Source organism: Filicampus tigris, chromosome 2, assembly GCF_054856515.1.
Source record: "Filicampus tigris isolate MCC_2025a chromosome 2, RoL_Ftig_1.0, whole genome shotgun sequence".
NCBI classification, from domain to species: domain Eukaryota; kingdom Metazoa; phylum Chordata; class Actinopteri; order Syngnathiformes; family Syngnathidae; genus Filicampus; species Filicampus tigris.
The window spans coordinates 28,822,323-28,844,845 of NC_141218.1; the positions used below are offsets into that span (position 1 = coordinate 28,822,323).

At 39.2% G+C, this 22,523-nt stretch overlaps 1 protein-coding gene across 5 annotated transcripts; it reads left to right on the forward strand.

Annotated features, from left to right (window-relative positions):
• The first annotated feature begins 1,282 nt into the window (after positions 1 to 1,282).
• On the forward strand, positions 1,283 to 19,973 carry LOC147151975 (putative carboxypeptidase X1). 5 transcript variants are annotated; one of them, XM_086023709.1, is made up of 15 exons: positions 1,283 to 1,552; positions 2,811 to 2,957; positions 4,845 to 4,954; positions 5,026 to 5,175; positions 6,469 to 6,555; positions 6,627 to 6,786; positions 7,577 to 7,662; positions 8,144 to 8,267; positions 11,490 to 11,686; positions 13,088 to 13,267; positions 13,330 to 13,527; positions 14,403 to 14,499; positions 14,575 to 14,714; positions 14,965 to 15,067; positions 18,163 to 19,972. In XM_086023709.1, exons 1-15 carry the CDS (start codon positions 1,330 to 1,332, stop codon positions 18,438 to 18,440), a joined length of 2,280 nt encoding a protein of 759 aa, XP_085879835.1. In that variant the 5' UTR covers positions 1,283 to 1,329; the 3' UTR covers positions 18,441 to 19,972. The 5 variants fall into 5 exon arrangements, with proteins under 5 accessions (XP_085879835.1, XP_085879837.1, XP_085879836.1 ...); XM_086023711.1 differs by having other exon boundaries at positions 5,026 to 5,165; positions 6,471 to 6,555; positions 18,163 to 19,971; XM_086023710.1 differs by having other exon boundaries at positions 2,811 to 2,948; positions 18,163 to 19,971.
• Positions 19,974 to 22,523: the final 2,550 nt, after the last annotated feature.

Genomic DNA, 22,523 nt, shown 5'->3' on the forward strand with positions numbered 1-22,523 from the left:
ACAGAATGTGAGAATTGAGTCATTTGAAAATCCTGAATTATAGTACACTTAAAGCCTGTTCAGCCACATATTCACTAACCTGGATTATATTGAGGGATCCCTGCGTCTGTTATTTTCTAAAAATGTGCCTTTTTGCTGTATTTGTGCTCAGGACAAAGTCTGAAAATATTTGCTTTGGCGCTATCTGGTGGTCTGAGGCGATTCTTGTCACAATGCAAGACAATCAGCTGCTTACTGGCTTTGGCAACATCTAGTGCACATGTGTCAGACTCCGGTCCTTGAGAGCCGTTATCCTACATATTTGGCTCTCCCTGCTGCAACACACCTGATTCAAATCATCAGGTCGTTATCAGGCGCCTTCGGCGCTTGCTGATCATTTGAATCAGGTGTGTTGTAGCAGCAAGAGATGGAAAACATGCATGAAAGCGGTCCTTGAGGACGGGAGTTTGACAGCTATTTAGTGACTTACTACAGTATAGTGGCGATCAAGTTTTAAAAGCGCGTTCCATTTGTTAACCTGCAAATCGTATAAAGATTTTGAAGAGGAGCTATTCATTTGCGAGCAACAATAGAAGAAATAACCGAAAGAGGAGAGAAAAAAAGGAAGATGGTAAGTGTGGGAAATACGGTACAAATGAGATGACTAAATGCTGATTTTTGTTGATGTATAAAACGGATGACAAACACTGGTTAGAGGGATTCCACAGGTAATTTATTTTCTTTCATTCAAGTCAGTTGAGAAATGTGGATGAGGGTATTTAAAATGTCTCCTGTTTGGGAGTTTTAGTGAGAAAATGTGGAATTCCCCCCCCCCCCCCCCCAAAAAAAAGTGGCCTGATTGAATGTATGTGTGTGTGTGGTGTTGGGGGGGGCTAGGGGGGACAGTTCCCAAGCTGTCTTGAATGATATTCAAGCTCAATTTCATTGGATTGTCTTCCTAGAAAATAACTGAGTGGCCGAAATTCCTTGTTCTTTTTCTTTTTTTTTGGGGGGGGGGTTGTTGGGGCTATTGCGAATACTGTAATGCAGAAGGCTTCGGGAAGAAACATCTTTGCTTCCGCTAAGTTTCTTTTCATAACAAAACGCAAAGCGTTTGTGGTATCTGCACGTTGGGGGTTTAAGCATTTCAAGTGAAAGAAAACTTTTGATTTTCTTATACAAGTCAGCTGTACATTTTCCACCCGCTTTAATGCAACTTTTCTATTAATACCTTAGAAAAATGCTTTTGTTTGTTTGACTGACCGGAAATGCATGCCTATTTCTGCTAACTTAACGGTGAATGAGCAGTGCAGCGGCAACTTCTTAAAAAAAAAAAAAAGAAAAATCACCATGCCAGCTTTGAGTCTGCACCTGTCTCTGCTTTTGTTCCTTCTTTATATTTCCTCGGTCCTCATCTACTGCAGGGCCGCCGCGTACACCAGCAGCGCACGGCCTGAAAGAACCTCCACCGCGTCGGGCTCTTTTCCAGCAGCGCCCGCCGATAGCAGCCGGGCTCTGAAGTCCACCAGTCGAAAAGCTCCGAGTAAGGAGCCAGAAACCCCTCTACACTTTGGTAAAAGTCGATTTTAAATTCATAGTTGTTAAAGTTTTATTATGTGACCATTCTACTTTTATTCCACCTCATATTATGGGAATTTGCTTTTCAATGTCTTGTTTAGTTGGGTCTGTAGTGTGCCTACCTGATCATTTTGTTTATTTGGGTCTGTGGAGTGCCTACCTGCTCATTAAGTGTGAAATTAAATAACTACGTCAATCTAATTATGTGCCTGCCTGTGGGTTAGCCTTTTGGAATTTAGCCTGATTGTGACGCCACAAGAGGGGCTAATTTACATAATAACCACATCGGGGCGTAACTTGGTCTGCTGGACAAGGAAGGCTTATTGTCCTGTAAGCGAAAGTAGCACACGACTACAGAAATTCACCAGTTGCTAACAAAGACAAATTGCTTTTCAACACTTTTGGAGGGATAAAAATAAATAAAAATATATATACACAATTAAGTATCAATTAAGTCACTTTACACCCAATTGTGTGCTTCAACGCAAACACCAAATATCGGTGTTGTATCTACTGTATGAATTCCCTGCACAGGTCTGCCAGCAGAGAGAGGTTCTAGTACTGCAGGCAACATGCAGAATATATTTAGTTAGTGGGCCAGATCATGTTGATCAGTTGTTAATTATTGGTGGGGCGGGGGCGGGGGGGCATGGGTGGGGGAGATCTGCAGTCATTAAAGAATTTTTGATTACACTTGATCTTTAGTTAAACATTAGCACAGTTATGTTTGTTTCTTATAGTGAGAGTAATAGGTTCAACCACTATTCATTTAACCTTAAGAAGTTATTTGCACTTTATTTTTCATGTAAATGTTGATTTCAAAAACATGTAATTTCGCAAAAATTGTGCCACTTTTTTGTCTAAAAAACCCCAACAATTTTTTCCAGGAAAAGAACAACTTTTTTCCTTATCGCTAATCTGAAAGCTTTTTTTCTATTGGAAAACCTGCCACATTGTTTTTCTTGAAAAAAAAAAAACTGAACTTTTTCATCTTGAAACTTTTGAAACTGAAACTCTCTGAAACTGAACTTTTTTCCCTAGAGGAATAGCATCCAACTGTTTTTTTTAGTCTAAAAAACAACAACATTTTGTTCTATTGAAAGAATACAACTTTCTTTATTGGAAAAAACAGAGATTTTTGTTGAAAAAAAATGTGCTGCAAAAAAACCCCCAAAAAACATATATGCTGTAAAAACATTTTGACAATTCTTGATCCCTGGTGTATTTTGACAAATGCCACACACTCTTTGTAGAGAGGAAGCCCATCAGAAGCGGGAAGATAGCAAAGAAGCCCAAAAGTGTCCTCAAGAAACTAAAAGTTGCCTCCAGGAGGCCAAAATTTGTTAAGAAATCCAAGGCCAGCCCCCCGGTTGCCAAGGAGACGGCGACACGTACGTATGGTGTGTCGCTGATGCTGCTCTGTTACTGAACTCAATGAGACGTCTTTTGTTGTGTTTGGAACGTGACAATTGTGCATGTGACAAGCGCTGTGCAGCATGTAACCTCACCCGCCACTGCATGGACAAAAGTATTGGGACACCAGTGGCCATCAATGTATCAAAATTTGATTCTTCCCTTTGTCTCAAATTTTTCAGAATTTTTTTCCCCCAAAATTCAGCTCCCAATGACTCACTTAGAATCTTGAATTTTAGTAGTTGTGTCTATTATGTCGACCTAAGCAAGTCTGAAGAAGCTGTTCCTGAAAAGATACAGCAATTTTGTTTGAATCAGACATTCTAGGGGCCTTTACACAAATCAAGCAATTTAGCTCCGAAGCCAGTTTCACACAGCACCATAAAGTTTTGGTTGGCATGTCTATCAGAGCCATAACCAAATCTTAAGCTCCAGTACGTAATTTCTGCCGTCTCACCTCTTTGAAATGAGGTAAACTATGCCAAGCCCTCGCCCACACACTGCGATTATAGAGCATTTTTATTTTGTTTTGAAGGACAGCAGGTGGGAATAAAATGATAGATTCGGAAGAGGAATCCAAGATGACCTCTTCCGAAGAATCTATCATTTTTTTCCCACCTGCTGTCCTTCAAATGCTATGATTGTTTTCTACAACAGAAAGGCCAAATAATGTGTTTAGTTACATAGCTGCTCTATGCCCTTTGCACAGTAAAATGCGTCCTTTCTGCTTCTGTTATTTTTGGTGCAGTAATGTGTGAATGTCACAGGTTGAAACGAAATATAGAAGGTAAAACATAGCAAGATTTTAGAGGAGCTGATAGGGTTAATCAGAATTGTGTCATCTCCTCTAGCGGCCTGGGTGAAAATGACTTTTGTTTCCCTTCAGTCATTTGCACAAATTAAAAATTTTGCTCCCAAAGATAGATTCACTTAGAAACATGACATTTTGTGGACACGCCTATCATCAGTAGTCCCACAAAAAAGCCACAAGACGTCATGCGTGAAAAGACACAGGAAGTCCACCATATTGGTTCGAATCAGTCATTTTAGGGTCAATTTGGCCCATAACACGGAGTACGAAATTCAGTCTTGAAAAACAGGTTCCCTTAACAACAATAAATTAGTGGGCATATTTATCATTAGTAGACCCACAAAAACTGTCATGAAGCCATTCCTACAAATACACAAGAAGTTGAAACAGTTATTTAATGGTCAGTTTAGCCATTCGCGCAAATTGTAAAATCCAACCCCAAAAGCCACTTTTATTTAGCAACTTGAAATGTGTTTGGCATGCCTATGAATAGACCCATAAGAAAATCTCAAGAAGCAATGTCCCAAAAGACATGGAAAGTCTGCCATTTTAGGGTCAATTTCATATTTTTTCATATTAAGGCCACATGAATGTTTTGACATCATGAACGGGTTGCGATGATAATAACTCCAGGAGCTGGCCCGATACTTTTGTCCATATGTTGAACTCTGTGATGCTCTCTTCATGCTTCGCTGATAACACACAAAGTCTCCTGCAGGACCCCTCTCAGGGAATAATCAAATCTATTGTGGTAGTGTATGAATGGACTCTTTACAGTCCAAATATTTCTGTGCCTAACTGTGTATCAGCACTAATTGCGGTCCCAGTCCTTGATCCTGCAGGACTACCAGGTCTCAGGGAGCAAGCTGCACATTTCTAAATCTCTGCTGTAATGTTTGACACACAAAATAACACGCTCGCAATGGAAGAAGCTAATCTGGAATTGATATAATAATAATAATAATAATAATAATAGTGATAGAAATAAATAATGTGTCTCTACCCTGGACCCCATTGAAACTTTTCTTCTGTGCCAATCAAATGGCGTGGGCGTCGTCTTCAGAATGTCCTCCACTGGGCCTGGAATCCCTCAAGGTGAAAGACACCCAGCTGAAGGCATCGTCCTACAAGCGGCGAGGCCTGGGCCCCCACCGCGGGCGACTCAACATCCAGGTGAGTGCCAACACGTCGCCATGAAGACAATGACGCGGCGGTCACGTGTTTTCGTTTTGTCGACGCGGCAGTCGGGCATCCAGGATGGCGACATCTACGACGGAGCCTGGTGCGCCCACGAGCGCGACACGAATCAGTGGCTAGAGGTGGACGCCCTGAGACTGACGCGCTTCACCGGCGTCATCCTGCAGGGGCGCAATTCCATCTGGAGGTCAACAACAAGGGAAGAAGACGAGCTAGCTAGAGACACAAAATAGCCAAGTCGTTGTCTATGGAGGACCAAAACTGCCAAAATCAAAAATAAATAAAAGCACTGCAGAAGGAAATGTTATTCAAATGAGAGGGCGGTCCTAAGTGTGTCAAGGGGTTGAGCTATTCGCCTATTGGTTGATCCATATGACAGTGCAGCGAGTCCCATAAACCTACCCAAAAGGAGAATAGTTCAATCCAAGCCACACACTTTGGACCGCCCCCTCATTTGAATAACATTTCTTCATGTGTCAGCATGAAATGCAGAAGGAAATGTTATTCAAGTGAAGGAGTGGTCCTGAGCATGGCTTGGGTTGAACTATTCCCCCATTGGGTAGATTGATGGTGTCTCGCTGCACTGACATCAGTCAACCAATAGGCAAATAGCTCAACCCAAGACACACTTAGGACTGCCCCCTCATTTGAATAACATTTCCTTCTGCACTGCTGGACTGAAACTGCCAAAATAAAAAAATAAAAAAATAAAAAATAAAATTCAAAAAGATATTTTATATATACATTATATATATATATATATATATATATATATATATATATATATATATATATATATATATATATATATATATATGGAAATAAAAACAACAAAAAATATATAATAAAAAAATAAAAGTAAAAATAGATACAAAAATAAAAACAGGTTTAAAAATAAAAAATAGCCAAATAAATATGGAAATAAATACAAAAATAAATATATAAATACATTTAGATAGCAATTTATTTATATGTTATTTATTCATTTCAATTATATTTTTTATATTTGGTTTTATTTTCACTTTTTTTTTATTGTCATATTTTTGATTTTGGTCCTAGTTGTCACTCCTGTCAAACAGTACAGCATACCAGTCAAAACAAGTCAGATTTGTTCAAGAAGTCATAATTTTACAAGAAAGGTAATCAGATCACAAAAAAATAATAATAATAATAATTAGAATGAATCTTGAGTCTTGCAATGTATTTTTTGTTTCATGAGGAAATTGAAAGTCATAATTTTATGACAATGAAATCAGATTTTTACAAGGAAAAAGTTACATGAGATCAAAGTTGTTGTTTTTTTAAGAGAAATTATTGTAACTATAAGAATGATGTGGTATTTTTCCAAATTTAAAAAAAGAATATTTTGTATTTTAGGCTTAAAATACTGTGTTTATTGAAAAAAAAAAATTGAAGTAAATTGAAGTAATTATGGAGTTGTGCTTTTAGAGGCTTTTGAGCTATTTTCACAACAATGCTGTTTGTTGTGCAGTTGGGACGTGGTCTACACGTATAAGGTGCAGTTCAGTAACGACTCGCAGCTGTGGACAGCGTGCATGAACGGCACTCAAGAGGCCGTGAGTGTCTCCCGTCGCCTCCCCTTGTCTGTCACACCGCTGCGTCACTGTCCAGATGTGCACGTGTGTAGGTTTTCCAAGGCAACCGTGACGCGGAGACGCCCGTGCTGGCCGTCTTCAACACGTCCACGGTGGCACGCTACATCCGCATCAACCCGCAGACGTGGTACCAGAACGGGACACGGGGGGACATCTGCCTCAGGGCTGAGGTGCTGGGATGCACGCTGCCAGGTACCGACTCGAGTTTTTACAATAAAAATGTCCAAACATAAAAAAAAAAACCGTAATTATTTCAATTAACAAATTAGAAAAGTAATGACAAATTTAAATGGTTGAATTAATTAAATAATGAAATGGTAAATACATTTAATTGGTTGAAATAATAAAATACTTTTAAAATTACTTTTGAAATACTATTTTGCTATAATTTCATTACATCATAGTATTTCTTGTAAATGAATTAATTGTAAATGATAACTCCCACAAAAATTTTGTAAATTTCAAAAGTATCAATCAACCTTTGTAGAGCACTTTTCGTACATGATAATGTATGAAAATGTAATGTTTTATTTATTTTTGTAAATATTAGTAGTAAATATGAGTAGTATTTGTTAGATAAACAATTGGACATGCAATTTAACATTTTATTTATTTGATTATTGGTTAATCATTATAAATTATAATATAAAAAATAGTATTAGATTACCGGGAGCTATTTTAATGAAAGCCAAATAAAGAAAATCAATTTTATCATTAATATAAATGTTACATCTATTACATGCACCGTTTCGTTAAATAGGTTAATTTATTTATTTAATTAAGAATAATATAATTCAAATTCACACGAATGTCTAGTTTTATTTTAAATATTAAATTTGACATATTTCACATGCACATTCTTTTTTTGTTTTTGTTTTCAATCTCATCTCTACAAATGACCTGGCCCAGCTGCCCAATATGATCCTTGAGCCACCAAAGTTTGCCCTTCACCTCTGCACTCTCCACTCTTCTCATGTTGCAGATCCCAACGTGGCGTATCCGTGGCAGACACAAGTCACCAGGGACAAACTGGATTTCAGGCACCACAACTACAAAGAGATGAGGAAGGTGAGGCCGGAGGGAGGTGGGCGGGAGGCGGTGCCACAACACGCTCCTGTTGCCGTCCCACCACGAATCAAATATTGTGAGATGTTTGAGTGCGGCGGCACACGAGCGGCGGTCACAAGGCAAACATTCACGCTCCGCTGGCCGGGCTCCCGACATCAGACTAAACATGATTTAAACTCTAATTTAATATTGCAACCTAGCACTTCCCAAAGGATTATTGTTGGATATAACAAGTCTACACACCCCTGTCCAAATGGCAGATTTGGGGGATTTAAAAAAAAAAAAAAAAAAAAAAAAAAGAGAGAGAGAGTGACCAAGATCAATCATGTAAATATACGTCTTCATTGTTGCTGTCGACCCCCTTAGATATCAGGCTGCCCACGACGCAATCCGCTTTCCTCCTCAGTTTATCCAGACAAGAAGCGTGCCCTTTCTGAGCCTTTTTTTCAGTTCGGGATGTGATGCTGCTTTGTGTTTGAAGTTGATGAAGGCAGTGAATGAGGCGTGCCCCCACATCACCCGCGTGTACAGCATCGGGAAGAGCTACACCGGGCTACAGCTGCTCGTGATGGAGATCTCAGACAACCCGGGAACACACCAACTGGGTGAGCGTTAACTTGACGGCTATCTTATCAAGTTGGAATAGTTCCTGAATTTTCAACATTTGAAATCAAACTCCACAAGCTCCAGTCAGGCTTGTATTTAAAGTGAAAGTCATTCTAAATTATATACTCAACAAAAATAGAAACGCAACACTTTGGTTGTTGCCACCATTTGTATGAGATGAACTCAAAGGTCTAAAACTTTTTCCACAAACACGATATCACCATTTCTCTCAAATATTGTTCACAAACCAGTCTGTATCTGTAAAAGTGAGCACTTCTCCTTTGCCGAGATAATCCATCCCACCTCACAGGTGTGTCATATCAAGATGCTGATCAGACACCATGATTAGTGCACAGATGTGCCTTAAACTGACCACAATAAATGGCCACTCCGAAATGTGCAGTTTTGTTTTATTGGGGGGGACCCACCAGTCAGTACTGGCAGGTTTTCAGAGTCCCCAGAAAATATAAAACAAACCTGACCTTTCAGAGTACTATGTACAATAATACAGTTGAAGAAAAATGGTTGTCATCTTATGAGAATGAATCATATTTAATCCAGGAGAGGAAATTTGTGATCTTAATCTTAAAATTTTTTTTTTTTTTTTTGCCCAATCAGATTTCATCTTGCATGTGTTGTCATATGAATATTATATTGGCCAGCGCCTTCACAATCTCAAAAGCTGGCATCAACCACACACACAGTGTTGAAAATGCCGTGTCTTCCAATCAGATTGTAGATTCACCAGTCTTTGCCTTCACAATGGCTAGTCTGATTTTATTTAATTTTTTTCACAGAAGATTCATATTCAATTCATATTTGACTTGACTACCCGTTGAAAGTTATATTTGTGTTAAAAAGGAAGCAATGTATTTGAGATTGAAATTCTATTAAAAACAATTTTATGACATGACTTTCACATGACTTTGAAGTCATAATTACGAATTAAAAGTACTTTGACCAGATTAAAGTTTTGCTTTTTTTAAAAAAGAAAAAAAGGCAGCTATGTAGCATTAAAGTGATATTTTCTTTTTCTGAAAAAAAAATGTTTGTTGTATTTTCTTTTTCGATTTTTGCTGTATTTCCATGATTTCCAATTTTATGGTATTTCTGCAGTTCTTGTGTATTGCATCATGATGGAAGCTGCATCTGAAGTAGGGCTGCACAATATCTAAAAAAAAAAAATATCAATATTGCAACAGTGGGGTCTATGCAATATGCATATCGCAAACACATGCAGTAATTATTTTTATGGAATTGTACGCTTTTATCTGAATTTGACCAGCCAGATGCAAACTTAACCCATTAAGGCCGGGAGCACACAACTGCATTTCTACCACTAGAGCCGGGAGCGCTGTTGCATCTTTCAACCCTTAAAGCCAGGAGAGGGTATACATCATTTTCTTTTTTTTTCTTATCAAGATATATGTTTGTAGACAATGTTGATATTGTATCGACGTCTTTGTAACAGAATAGATGATAATTACCACTCGATTTTTAAAAAAAGAAAATAATGCTTCTTTTGTACTGACACTTTATTTTTACATCTCCGATTGAAACAGTAAAGATTAATAAACTCAGGCCTCTGTGAAAGCCACATGTCAAAGGTCTCAAATTATTTCTTTGGAATGATGTTTCTATCTGCTACAGGGCTGCGGTATTAATTATTTTGTCGGTGTTGAATTTCTGGGAAAACTTCAGCTCTTCAAGGGTAATTCCAAAGACGACCTTAGGTTTTGGGGAGCTGTTGAGCCAGGCGCTTTAGGCTTCAATGGGTTAAATGCGCATCACCACCCAATAGTTGGACATTATCTAAGGGCATTATAATTAATTACCTAAGAACACGTTGAGCTTGCTTATTTTGCTACATGAAAAAAGTTGACTTCTTTCATTGGATGATAAAAATGTAATTTCTTTAGCTGTATGTTAAATATCGCAATATCGATATCGCTATGGGCAACATCAATATCACATATGGCACGTTTTTCCAATATCGTGCAGCCCTAATCTGAAGGTGCCCTCAACGGATTTGAAAGTGAGTGATGACGGACAGGAGCCACTTTGTGTCGCGGTAACACCTTCTCAAGTCTGCCTGTGTCCCTTCTGCGACGCGTGTCCAAACAGGTCGCCTCTCTGTGAAACTTTGTCTGCTTTGCTCTGCACTTGTACAAATGTTGTTCTTGGCCTTCTCAGCTCCGCCCACATGCCGAATCATTTTCCGCCTGAGCGGCGAAAGGCATCATGGGAGCGTGCATCCATTAAAAAAAATGTATTCCCCCCCCCCATAACTGAGTGCAACAAGACTTCCATACATGGGACACCTTGAAACACGTCCATGGAGATCATTCTGGAATGTTGCATCTATGGGAGTATTTGACACTCCCACGTGGAAAAGACATTCCTTACTTGACTATTCGGCAAACATACGCTAACACGCATGTTTGCGGATGGCACGAGGCCTTTTTCACGCAGAGAGCCTGTAAAATGGCAGCAGAGCAACCATACAAGGATTCATGGAGTGAAGCAGGTGGAGTGAAAGTTTACGGTCGGCCTTTTAAAATTAGTCGGACTGGCCTTTGTTTTTTAAATTTTTATTTTATTAAAATGAAATTATACTGTATATGTTAATATTCTTTTAATTTTTTTATTTAAAAAACAAAAAAAATCCCCCTTGGAAAGAAAGGTGATTGACGGTTGACGAATAACGGATGCTCAATTTTTAGTAAAATGCCCAGCTCTGCAAATAAACATGTGTTACAATTAGGATAAACTATTGGACATACAATGCTTCACCAAGAAGCATGATAATCCGGCGCGCCTTATGGTCCAAAAATACAGTAAATCTATCATCAAAATCAATTTTTTGTATACTGTTACATTATTTTTCCATCTGTGTAATAAATAAAATGGTATACACAATTTTGAACTGATTTTAATTCATAATTCATTTATTCTATTACTGTACATGGTCTGCGATTGTCAGGCAACCATTTCAGTGCGTACCCCGCCTACTGCCCAAAGTGAGCTGGGATAAGCTACTGCACCCCCCGTGACCCTCGTGAGGTTAAGCGGTTTGGATAATGGATGGATGGATAAAGTTGGAATATTACTACAAATAAGTAGTAATCAAAGTTTTGAGGGAGAAAAGTCATTGTTACATTATTCATGGTGTAATGTGATGAGATTGAAGTGGGATTTCTCCACGTCGTTGTTTGTCGCAGGGGAACCAGAGTTCCGCTACGTAGCAGGGATGCACGGGAATGAGGTCTTGGGTCGCGAGCTCCTTCTCAACTTGATGCAGTTCATGTGCCGCGAGTACAAACGTGGAAACCAGCGCATCGTCCGCTTGGTCCAAGACACTCGCATTCACCTGTTGCCCTCCATGAACCCGGACGGATACGAGATGGCCTTCAAAAAGGTTTGTCCCTTCTGGCCTGTGAGGTGGCGAATTTTTCTGATGATATAAATTGTGGTCTTAGCAAGTTGATATCATGTTTGTTCAAGAAAAAAAAAAGTAATAATTTTGGAAAAAAAATAAGTTGTATTCTTTCTAGAAAAAAATATGCAATTTTTTTGAAGAATAAAGTTGTTTTTTTTCCAAGGAGTTATGAGAATAAAATCAAATTTTTCTGAAAAGTGTGAAAATTATTACACATTTTTCACACTTTTCAGAAAAGGTCACAATCTAACAAAAATGAACTAATGATTTTAGTGAAAATACTACAACATTTAAGTGGTATTTTTTCTGAGCGGAAAAGGTCATATTGTTTGGATGAGGAAACCACATTTTTCTGAGGAAATAAGTTTTATTTTTACAAGTCAAAAATTGGCAAGAGTTAAAATGTATGTTTTTGAGAAAAGTCAGTCGTATCAAAAGAAAGTGGCCTAAGTGGTTTTTTTACTCAAATTATTACAAGAATACTCATACTTTTTCAGGGGAAAAGCAATCTTAATTTTAAAAGATTAAAGAGGTATTTTTTCCCAAACAAAATGTCATATTGTTATGAGCAAAAACTCATATTTTTCTAAGAAAGTCTACAAAAAAGAAATATTTAAAAAAATGATTTGACATGTTTGTGAAATTTTTATTTGACCTCTTTTCATTTTGTATTTAAAATAAATGATTTAACCAATTATTCTTTATAAATAAATAAAATTGATTAAACGTATGTTTTTTTTCTTTTTTTTTCCATTTTTATTAACATTCAATTATTTCGTAAAATAAAATTTACAAATGTTATGTAAAAGTATTTGCTGTGATGCTGTGCATTGGAGATTGTTTTTCATTCAACTATGTTGTGGCATCTGTCCCTATTCAAATGAAATGAAAAATGCATTTATTTTACAGATATGTTCTACTTTATTATTTACAATAAATTTAATTAATTAAACAATTAAGTAAAACATTTTAAATATAAATGTAGAATTGTTTATTTGACCAATATTTAATTTTATTGTCAACAATAAATTACTTGAACATGCCCAATGAGTATGTTTGTGCTTATTTGACCAAGATTGTTTTTATATTCACAAAAAAATTAATTCACCAGTTAGTCAATAAAATGTCAAGCGTATATGTAAAACAGCGTTCTGATTTTTGTTACATTGTTATTTGCAATACATTATGTAACTGATTGTTTATTATGATGAATGAATAAAAATAAATAAAACCAGAACGGATGGATGGATAAATACATTTTAATTCACCACCGCCCCAAAAAGGAAACCCAGCCAAACTGACGCAACAAATATTAGCGAACTATTGATAATGCGAATTCCTGTCCTTTGCCTACCGTGGTCATCGAGTGGTTCCCCGCAGGGCTCGGAATTGTCGGGATGGACTCTTGGCCGGTACAGCTACGAAGGCATCGACATGAACCACAACTTTGCCGACCTCAACTCAGTCATGTGGACCGCCTTAGAGCTGGAGACGAACCGCTCGAAACTCATCAACCATTACTTCCCCATTCCTGAGCAGTACACCTCGGAGGATGCCTTTGTACGTACTTTTCTTTACTTCACTTTTCATCTTGCCGTCTTTCAATATCCGTCCGCCCGCAGGTGGCGTCCGAGACCCGAGCCGTCATCAGCTGGATGCACGAGATCCCGTTTGTGCTTAGCGCCAACCTTCACGGGGGAGAGCTGGTGGTCACGTACCCGTTTGACATGACCCGCGACTGGGCGCCGCGAGAGCACACGCCCACCCCGGACGAGAGCTTCTTCCGATGGCTGGCCGCCGCCTACGCCAGCACCAATCAGGTGACTTTTCAGACAAAAATGGTAGGCTACCTGCGTCTTTTCAAGCATGACTTCTTGGGACTTTTTGCATGGGCCTCCATTGTCCCATGCTTGATATCCTTGCGTCCTGTTTACTTCCTCTTTTGATTCTTACAGCAACCCACTTTGGAAGCTGACTAGTTGGGCCTGAATTAATTGCGCCCTCCTCAGTTCTCCATTGCCTCAAGCGACTAAAAAAACGTTGTCACACCTAATTTCATGTGCCGTGTCATTTTTTGACATTCCTGTACAGTAGGATGATTAGGCTGCTGACTTGAATGAATTTTGGCCTCTGACTGAAACACTCTATTTGTCACTCAGCGATATCATGCTGCCTTATGTCCAGCCTTCATTTTTACAGCAGCCGTTTAGGCTGCTAACTAGTTGGGCCTAAAATAATTATGCCATGTTGCCAAGACGTGAATTACGCTCACTTTGTCCCACACTTCATTTGCTTACTCCCTTTTCAATTACTGCTTTGATTCCTTTCCGCAACCCGTTGTGGGAGTTGACTGTGTGGGCCTGAATAAATTGTGTCCTCTTCTGCTGGTTATTTGCCAAGAATGAAATTATGCCTCCACGTATGATTTGCTCGCTTCCTGTTTAGTTCCTACGGCCACCCATTTTGCCAGGTGACAAGTGGAGCCTGAAAGAATTGCACCTTCTGATGTCTGGTTTCCAAGAAGTGAATTATGCCTCTTATTGCCAAACACTTTATTTGCTTGCTTCCGTTTTACTTCCTGTTTTGACTTCTATGCAACCGGGTTCGGGATCTGATTAGTCAGGCCTGAATGAATTGCGCCCTCTTCTGGTGGTTGCCAACAAAACCAAGCCTCTTGACTCTTGAATGTTTGCAGGTGATGTCCAACCCCGACCGACGGCCGTGCCACAATAAGGACTTCACCCGCTACAACAACATCATCAACGGTGCTGACTGGCACAACGTACCTGGAAGTGAGCGCAAGGACTCTTTATTTTTCAAGCAATACAACGCACGCCTTTTTATTTCATGTTTGCGCCTGTCTTCAGGCATGAACGACTTCAGCTACCTGCACACGAACTGCTTCGAGGTGACGGTGGAGTTGTCTTGCGACAAGTTCCCTCACGCCAGCGAGCTTCCCATCGAGTGGGAGAACAACCGAGAGTCTCTGCTGGTCTACATGGAGCAGGTGCTCGAGTGAAAAACGTTACACATTTTGTGCAATGGCGCCTCTAGCCAAATACTTGTGATAAGCGACATGCAACATTGTGACCACGCCTGTCACCAGTTATTTGTGATAACCGCCACCTTGCGCAAGAGAAATGGACAGAGCGACCAGAAATAAATCTCAAATGTCCACGGACCAGGCAACTGTTACGCGACGAGTGCATGATGACATCCGCCTTGCCAGATAGGAATAAACGATTGATGTTTTCCAGGTGCACCGGGGCATCAAAGGCGTGGTCCGGGACAAAGACACAGAGGCGGGAATCTCCGACGCCGTCATCCAAGTAGAAGACATCGACCACCACATCCGATCAGGTAGTGGCAATCATCAAATGTCAATTTAATCATGCATACGACAAAAGTACTGGGACACGGGTTCTAGGGCAATGGCTACGTTTACATGGACACGTTTATTTGGATTAAAAGCCTGATGAATATTCGGACTCGATCAAGCCCATTCCGATCGAGATTTCATTCCAAACGAGAGGGGTGGTTTATGTTGATTGATAATCCAATCGGCGCCCATGAAAGTAGAAATCGATGTTTTGTTGACACGGAAGTCACTACGGTTTCTTCTTCTTCTGCTACTATTTCCGGTATATTGGGTCAATCGGCGCGTTTCAAAGTAATTTGCTCTGATTCAAAGTGTGATTCATGAACACGCAAGTCCTAAGCGGATCGATATTTTTAGTGTCCATGAAAACAGTGCATCCGATCATAATTTATTCCGAACTCTGATCGGATGAAAGAAATTTTGTCCATGTAAACGTAGCAAATGATTGTCAACTGGTGGGTCGTGGACAGGTAGGAAAACATTTCAGTGGGTCCTCAATTTACACTGACATTTTTCATTGCATTTCTTTATACTTATGGACGAGAAGATTTTTTTTTCTTTTAAAAGAATGAGTATTATAATACTTAATGGATTCATGACTACTACTAGCAGAGATGGGCGTTCCGTCTATGTGACGAACCGGTCCGTCTATCCGTCACTGACGGACGCCCGTTTTCCTGACAGTTGACAAACGAGGGGGAAAAAATGCACGTATTAAAGCATAGACAAAAAATCCTTTATTTAGTCCGCCATTCGTCTGCAGTCCGTCATTAGTCTATTTTTCGTGTCGAGGCTTCGATGGTCGCAGCGAGCGTGGGGAGGAAAATATGAGTTGGCGAAAGGGAACCCATGCTGCAGATGGATGACGAATAACGCACGCTCAATATATGAGAAGTCCATTAGGCACAGTGTCACTGAAAAAAGTTTCTGTTGAATTTACTTACTTTTACTGGATTAAGATATATTTTTCAAGAAGACTATACATCTACTTAATAAATGTATCTGAATCCAGATGATTTTATTTTGTGCAAAAACTTGACGAAATAAAAGTGAGTAAAATCAACACACCGTTTTTTCAGTGTAAGTGGAGACAAACGTGACGTCCTTTTGATAATGATCGCGAATGAAGGTGCAGCATTACTACACAATTAAATATTCGTCAGGAGATCAGCATTTCCAGAAAATTATCTTTTTGAGCGGTACCGTTTCACGTGACGGTCCGTCATCTACATACTCTGAAATAAGTTTATGTTGAATATTTACTCAATCATATGTTGTCCGGTGGTTGCATGCAATCATCTGAAACGAGATACATTTTTAAGTAGACTATACATCTACTTAAAAAATGTGGCACCAGATGATTTTGTTTTGTGCAACCACCTGAGAAAATATAATTGAGTAAATTGAACCATCGTTTTTTTTTTTCAGTGTATCCCATGACATTATGCCGAGGTCCTTACTGTTTGAACAAGGCTTTTATATTTCATCTTCATCTGTTGCCAAGTGCGCTTCTCCCCCGAAGAGATTGCACCTCAATGAAATAAATTCATCAGTACCAAACTTTTCAGACCCTGTGAAATGACATATAAATACTGTATGTAATTGGGATAGAATGAGTTAATAGGCTTCCATTCGAGCTGTTTTCACGTTAAATTATTGCGATTGCAAAGGACTACATTGAAACTTACGCATTGATCCGAGCAGCAATGTTCTCCCAAGCCTCTTCCCCGTTTCCCCGGTGATTCATCGAATTGGAGCTCCATTGCATGCTGTCTTTTCATAGTTGCGGTGCGCGCACTTAACTCGAGGTGAAGACACTCCGAGTTGAGTAAACTGATTCAAATCAGCTGTTCTGGAACCGCAAACTACGAGTTTCCTATCTATCTCAGAGTAGATTCGACTCAGAGGTTGTTGAACCTGCTTTGTCAAACGGACCCCGGTTGATACTTGGATAACTGGAGCATTAAGAAAGGTAATATGTCATTTATTGTAACTTGACATTTTATTAGTTGCAGCATTTTGAAGAGTTTGATGCTGTCAATGTTATCGCTATGCGTACCCCAAATGTTGTAATGACTCTGAGCTCAGTTTTATTCCTCATATTAAAAATGTAACCAAGATTGGTTTTTATCACCTTAAGAATATCGCCAGAGTCCGCCCGTTTCTCTCTCAGGCTAACACGGAAGTGCTGATGCATGCCTTTATTTCCTGTCGTTTAGATTACTGTAATGCCCTGCTCTCTGGCCTCCTGAAAAAGAGCATTTCACCACTGCAACTACTGCAGAATTCAGCCGCTCGGGTGCTGACGAGAACCAGAGGGCGGGAGCACATTACGCCGGTTTTGAAATTGCTGCATTGGCTCCCTGTGTGTTTCAGGATCGATGTTAAAGTACTTTTATTAATTTATAAATGTGTTAATGGTCTTGGGCCATCTTATTTATCTGATTTGCTTTTATCATACCAGCCCTCGCGGATCCTGAGGTCCTCTGGCGCCGGCCTTTTATTTATTCCAAGGGTGAGGACCAAAATGCATGGCGAGGCTGCATTCAGCCGTTTTGGTCCTCACCTTTGGAATAGCCTGCCAGAGGACGTCAGGTCTGCAGAGACTGTTGATATTTTTAAGAGGAAGCTCAAGACACACCTTTTTAGTTTGGCTTTCAACAACTTTTAAATAATTTATCTTTTCTTTTGATTGAAGATAATTCTATGTTTTGCTTTGAATGTTTTAAAGCACTTTGAGTTGCATTTTTATGTATGAAAAGTGCTATATAAATAACATGTGATTGATTGATTGATTGATAATGCTGCGTGCGTAGAATCCATTGCAAACCCCTTTTTGGAGGGCGTCAATTATTCATTTTCATGCATTTTGGCTACTCACGAATAGCGGGGATTCACTGCACATGTTTCCCAAAACTATTTTTGAAAAATACATTTTCTTTGTTGTTTTTAAGGAATAAAAGTGGGTTGCTACCAATAGGGAAGTACGGGTTGAGACGGGTTGACAGTTTCGAACCACTGCCTCGGGGCATGGTATTTTTTTTCACTAGCTTCCATTTGTGTTGCTCCCGCGCAGCCGCCGGCGGTGACTACTGGCGCCTGCTGAACCCGGGCGAGTACCGCGTGACGGCCAGCGCCGCCGGCTACCTGCCGTCCTCACGCACCTGCCAGGTCATGTACGACTACTTCCCCACTGTCTGTGATTTCCGCCTGGCCAAGGAGCCCCAGCTCAAGGAGACAAAGCTGGAAAAAGGCCGCCAGCTCACAAGGGAAATGCGTCTGCGCCAGCATCGTCTGCGCCAGCATCGTCTGCGCAAGCTGCGGCTGGCCAGCGGACGTGTCAAAACCATGTGAGGATGACCTTACATTTGAATGGCCATCAATGATACACAGATTTTCGTTATTCGCGGACCAGCCTGGCCCCTATTGCCCGCGAATACCAAGGGTCAAATCTAAATCTATATTCAAAGATTTAAATCTATATTGTTACAAAAAATAACTTACTTTTTAGACCCCTAAATATCCACACATTTTCTATTATCTTTTTACCATTTGTTCATAAAATACACATTTTGTATATAACTCACAATAAAATGAACTAAAAATAAATACATAAATACAATGAAACACAAATATCCAGTGGCAGGAAAAATAATTGAATTAATGAAGTTATAAGGACATTAATCCTTGTCATATGTGTGTTTGTGTTTCCATGAATGTGTGTCATATTTAACACATTTGTTTGATTTGTTTTGCACTATGTTTTTATTTTCACAAACCGTGACATTAGGTTGTGTGTAAAATAATGACATCCAGATCAATTCCATGCACAACTTGCACCAAGGTATTGTTTGTAAAAATTAAAATTTACTTACTTATGTTTCCAATGACAGGTCCATAGAATGATCTTATTTCCAAATTTCATCTTATAGATTTACAGTATTTATCATAAATAATGAACTAGTGTTCCAGTAATTGTGTACAACTCCTGTAAATGGTTAGGGTACATAAAGGTAAAAACAATCAGCAAACATTGGCCAGCTAATTAAATCGGTCGGGCCCTAACAAGCCTCAATTATTTTTTTAAGCAAATTCTTTATTTTTTATAATGCTATTTAATCATAAAAACTGAAGAAAAATCATATTTCTTCAAAATCATTTTTTTTAACAACTGAATAAATTAATAGATTTAAAAATAGATATGATTCTTTTAAATTGTACTTCCTAAGGGGAAAAGACAGTTTTAATTCTTATTTACAATTTCAGAACAAAATGATTTTTTTAAATGCTCAGAATTTCAATTTAAGAAAACACAAATTTAGAATTTTATTTACCGAATAAAAAAAAAAAAATCAAGACGTTAATCAATATTTTATTGATGAATTTTTATTTTATTTTTTTTAATGGAGAAAAATAGCGATATATTTTCATTTAATTATTTCTAATTTTATCTATTTATTCAAAATGACAAATTGTTTTTCCATTTGAAACTTTTGTCAATATGGGCTGCAACTAATTATTTTAATAATCGATTAATCTGTTTATTCTTTTGTGGCTTCATCGAAGAATATCATTTAAAGAAAAAACAGTTCACCATTTTCATCCCTGTATTCAAAACAAGACATTATTCCAAAATGACAGTGCAGAAAATGCACAAACATAAATTGATTATGATTCAGTTTCTCATTTGCTCTGTAATATGTCAGAAAATGGGCAAAAATGTTGATTTGTTGTTTTCCACAGTAAAAGCAGATGTTTACAAATGTCTGATTTTGATTAAACGCAACGATAATTATTCCGCTTTCCTGGAGGACTAAAGAAATCTGAGAATATTTGCTCAACTCAACTTAATTTATAAAGTCCGTTAAAAGCAACCACAGCTGCATGCAAAGTGCTGTACATAAAGTAAAGATCAGACATATAAAAACAAAGACAGTTAAAACAAGTTAATAACATAAAAACAGTCAACACAATAAAACACTAAGACAATGCCGAGCCTCATACTGAGTCGAAAGCCAAAGAATTAAAATGTGTCTTTAGACGAGTTTTTAAGTTTTAAACATTGACTGAGCTTGCCTAACATTGAACGGAAGGTCATTCCAAAGGGAAGAACCAGCAACGGAAAAAGCTTGATCCCCTCTGAGGCTTCGCTTAGTCCTTGGTACCTTCAGTAGCGTCTGGTCCGCTAACCTGAAGCACCTTGCAGGTGCGTAGAGGTGGAGAAGCTCAGAAAGGTAAGGTGGGGAGAGACCATTTAAAGACAAATAAAAGTGTCTTAAAATGAACTCTAAAATGTATGGTATACCAATGAGTGGAGGCCAGAATTTGAGTTATGGTCTTGTGTAAAAATCTGAGGATTTGGACAATTTCAAGTTAAACAAGATCTCTAAATGATTAATTGATTATCAGAATGGTTGTTGATTAATTTGATGATCAATTAGTTGTTGATAAAGCAATGATTGTCTGAAAGTAAGATTGCAATAGATCTACTTTTCTCGTTTTTTCACCAAATCAAACTAACTACAGGTATTTGGATTGCCAACCAGTGGCGGTGCAGGAAGGCGGGACTTGCTTATAACGTCCAAAAATGGCGATCAATTGGCACCAAAATGTATGTGGACATCCCTACTAATGACCACTTCAACATGTCAAAAGGATTAACCTCTCCGTGGTTGATTTGTGAGAATGAGCAAATGTGGAAGTGAGCATGAGCTACATAGATTTATGCTGGGACGAGCGCACACTGCTTCTTTGCTTAAAAAAAAAAAAAAAACGGCTTCTTTGCTGACCACGGTTAGGACGAGCAAGGCATTTAACACCAGTCAGGATTTTTACAGAGACTGAAGTTGGAATGAGTAGATGGCCACAGTTTTTCAACCAACAACACGCCGTGGAACGTAACAGTCGAAACGGTACGTTCCAATGCGGCCACACTCGGCTGTGCAGTCAGCCTCCTCGCTGAACATTGACGCTTTTTTTTTTGCTTTTTGTTTGCTGAATATTGACGCTTGATGGCGGCTGCAAGTGGTGTCAGACAATGCACGCGACTGCTTGGGAGGCAACCCCGCGACATGAAGGCGCAGGCTCATGATCACCTCCACACGCTGCGCGGACAGTAAGGAGCTAATGTTGTTGTGCTAACGCCTTTTTTGTTTTAAACGGCCTGAAGCTAGTTGTTGCTATTAGCCGTCCCGTTATCCTACCTTTAGCCGATGAGGGAAGGGGGTGGGGGTATAAGGCTCCAATCTGCCGGCCCTGCTGCTTGCTGCAAGCCGGCGTCTCCCTCCTGGGAGTTGACAGGAGTTTAGCGTCGCTAAAATGTCAGAAATATAAACCAGTCGGGGTTCGTGTGCGCATTCATGTTCTTGCCCGCTTCAGCCTGTGTATGTGGAGAAGCGATCACCACGGTATTTTTGATTTTGTGGAGGTGCACATGATGAGATCACGTTTTATGTCAATAAATCCAAACTATTGTGCAGAACACTTTTATACTTTCACAGGTTGAAGTGGACAAGAGTAGTAATGTGCATTTTCATTTTGGTGGCGATCGGTCGCCGTTTTAGACAACAGAACTCACAAAGCGAGCAATATTACCACGCTTGGCTCCCTCTCGTGACGTGGACAGCTGAGACCGAAAACATAACATAAGCCACGCCCCAAAAAGGGGTGGAGAAATTTGTCGTAAACCTAACCACAAAAAAAGCCCTTAAATCACTACAGTCTTTTGAGGTGGGCATTTTAGTACTGATGTCATTTTTACACGCAAACCTATTAAATAAGTGCCAATGTTAAGCTCATCCAAGTGTCGCTTTAAACTTCACTGAGCCAAGGCACATATCGCCCCTGTCATGACATAATTGTCAAATAAGTTATCCCAATTGTGTTTGGAAAACAAAGAAAAACACACCAAATTCAGCAAACAGAGTTGTCGTGCATTTTAGGTTGTTCACGAAATTTCAACCCAAATCCTAATACCCCAATCTTTTTCTGAATAGTGTAAATTAAAGTTGACTTGATTCTTGATGTCAAATTGGGACTTCTCCTGCGTGATGCTCCCATCTTGCAAGAAGTGCCAAACGAAAGAAGCATAGGAATACATTAAGCCAATCCGGGAGAGCCACAAGAGCAGGTAAGTGGGATACAAAATGGCCGACTAAGCACAAGGGGATTTTGTTGTATGACACTAACACGGCTTCCAGAAAAGCTCTAGACGAACAGCTGTTGAATCAGGATCTCGACGAGGCCACTTTTGGCCAATGTGTTCAAGCTAGATGAGGATATCTCAGCTATAGAATGAACACTCAAATGGCTGTCCACGTGGCAAGCCCTTTGAAAAAAAAACTTGTGTGTAAAAGCTTATCTAACTTATATAACAACAAAGTCATTCAATTTCAATTTATTCATCAGGCTTGGATAAAACTCTTCCAGGCAGGGAAC

Coding starts and splice junctions, on each gene's coding strand:
- LOC147151975 (XM_086023709.1), top strand. CDS start 1,330: ATGCCAGCTTTGAGTCTGCACCTGTCTCTGCTTTTGTTCCTTCTTTAT. Junction 4,955..5,025: donor GCGGGCGACTCAACATCCAG/GTGAGTGCCAAC, acceptor TCGACGCGGCAG/TCGGGCATCCAGGATGGCGA. Junction 14,500..14,574: donor CTGGCACAACGTACCTGGAA/GTGAGCGCAAGG, acceptor GCCTGTCTTCAG/GCATGAACGACTTCAGCTAC.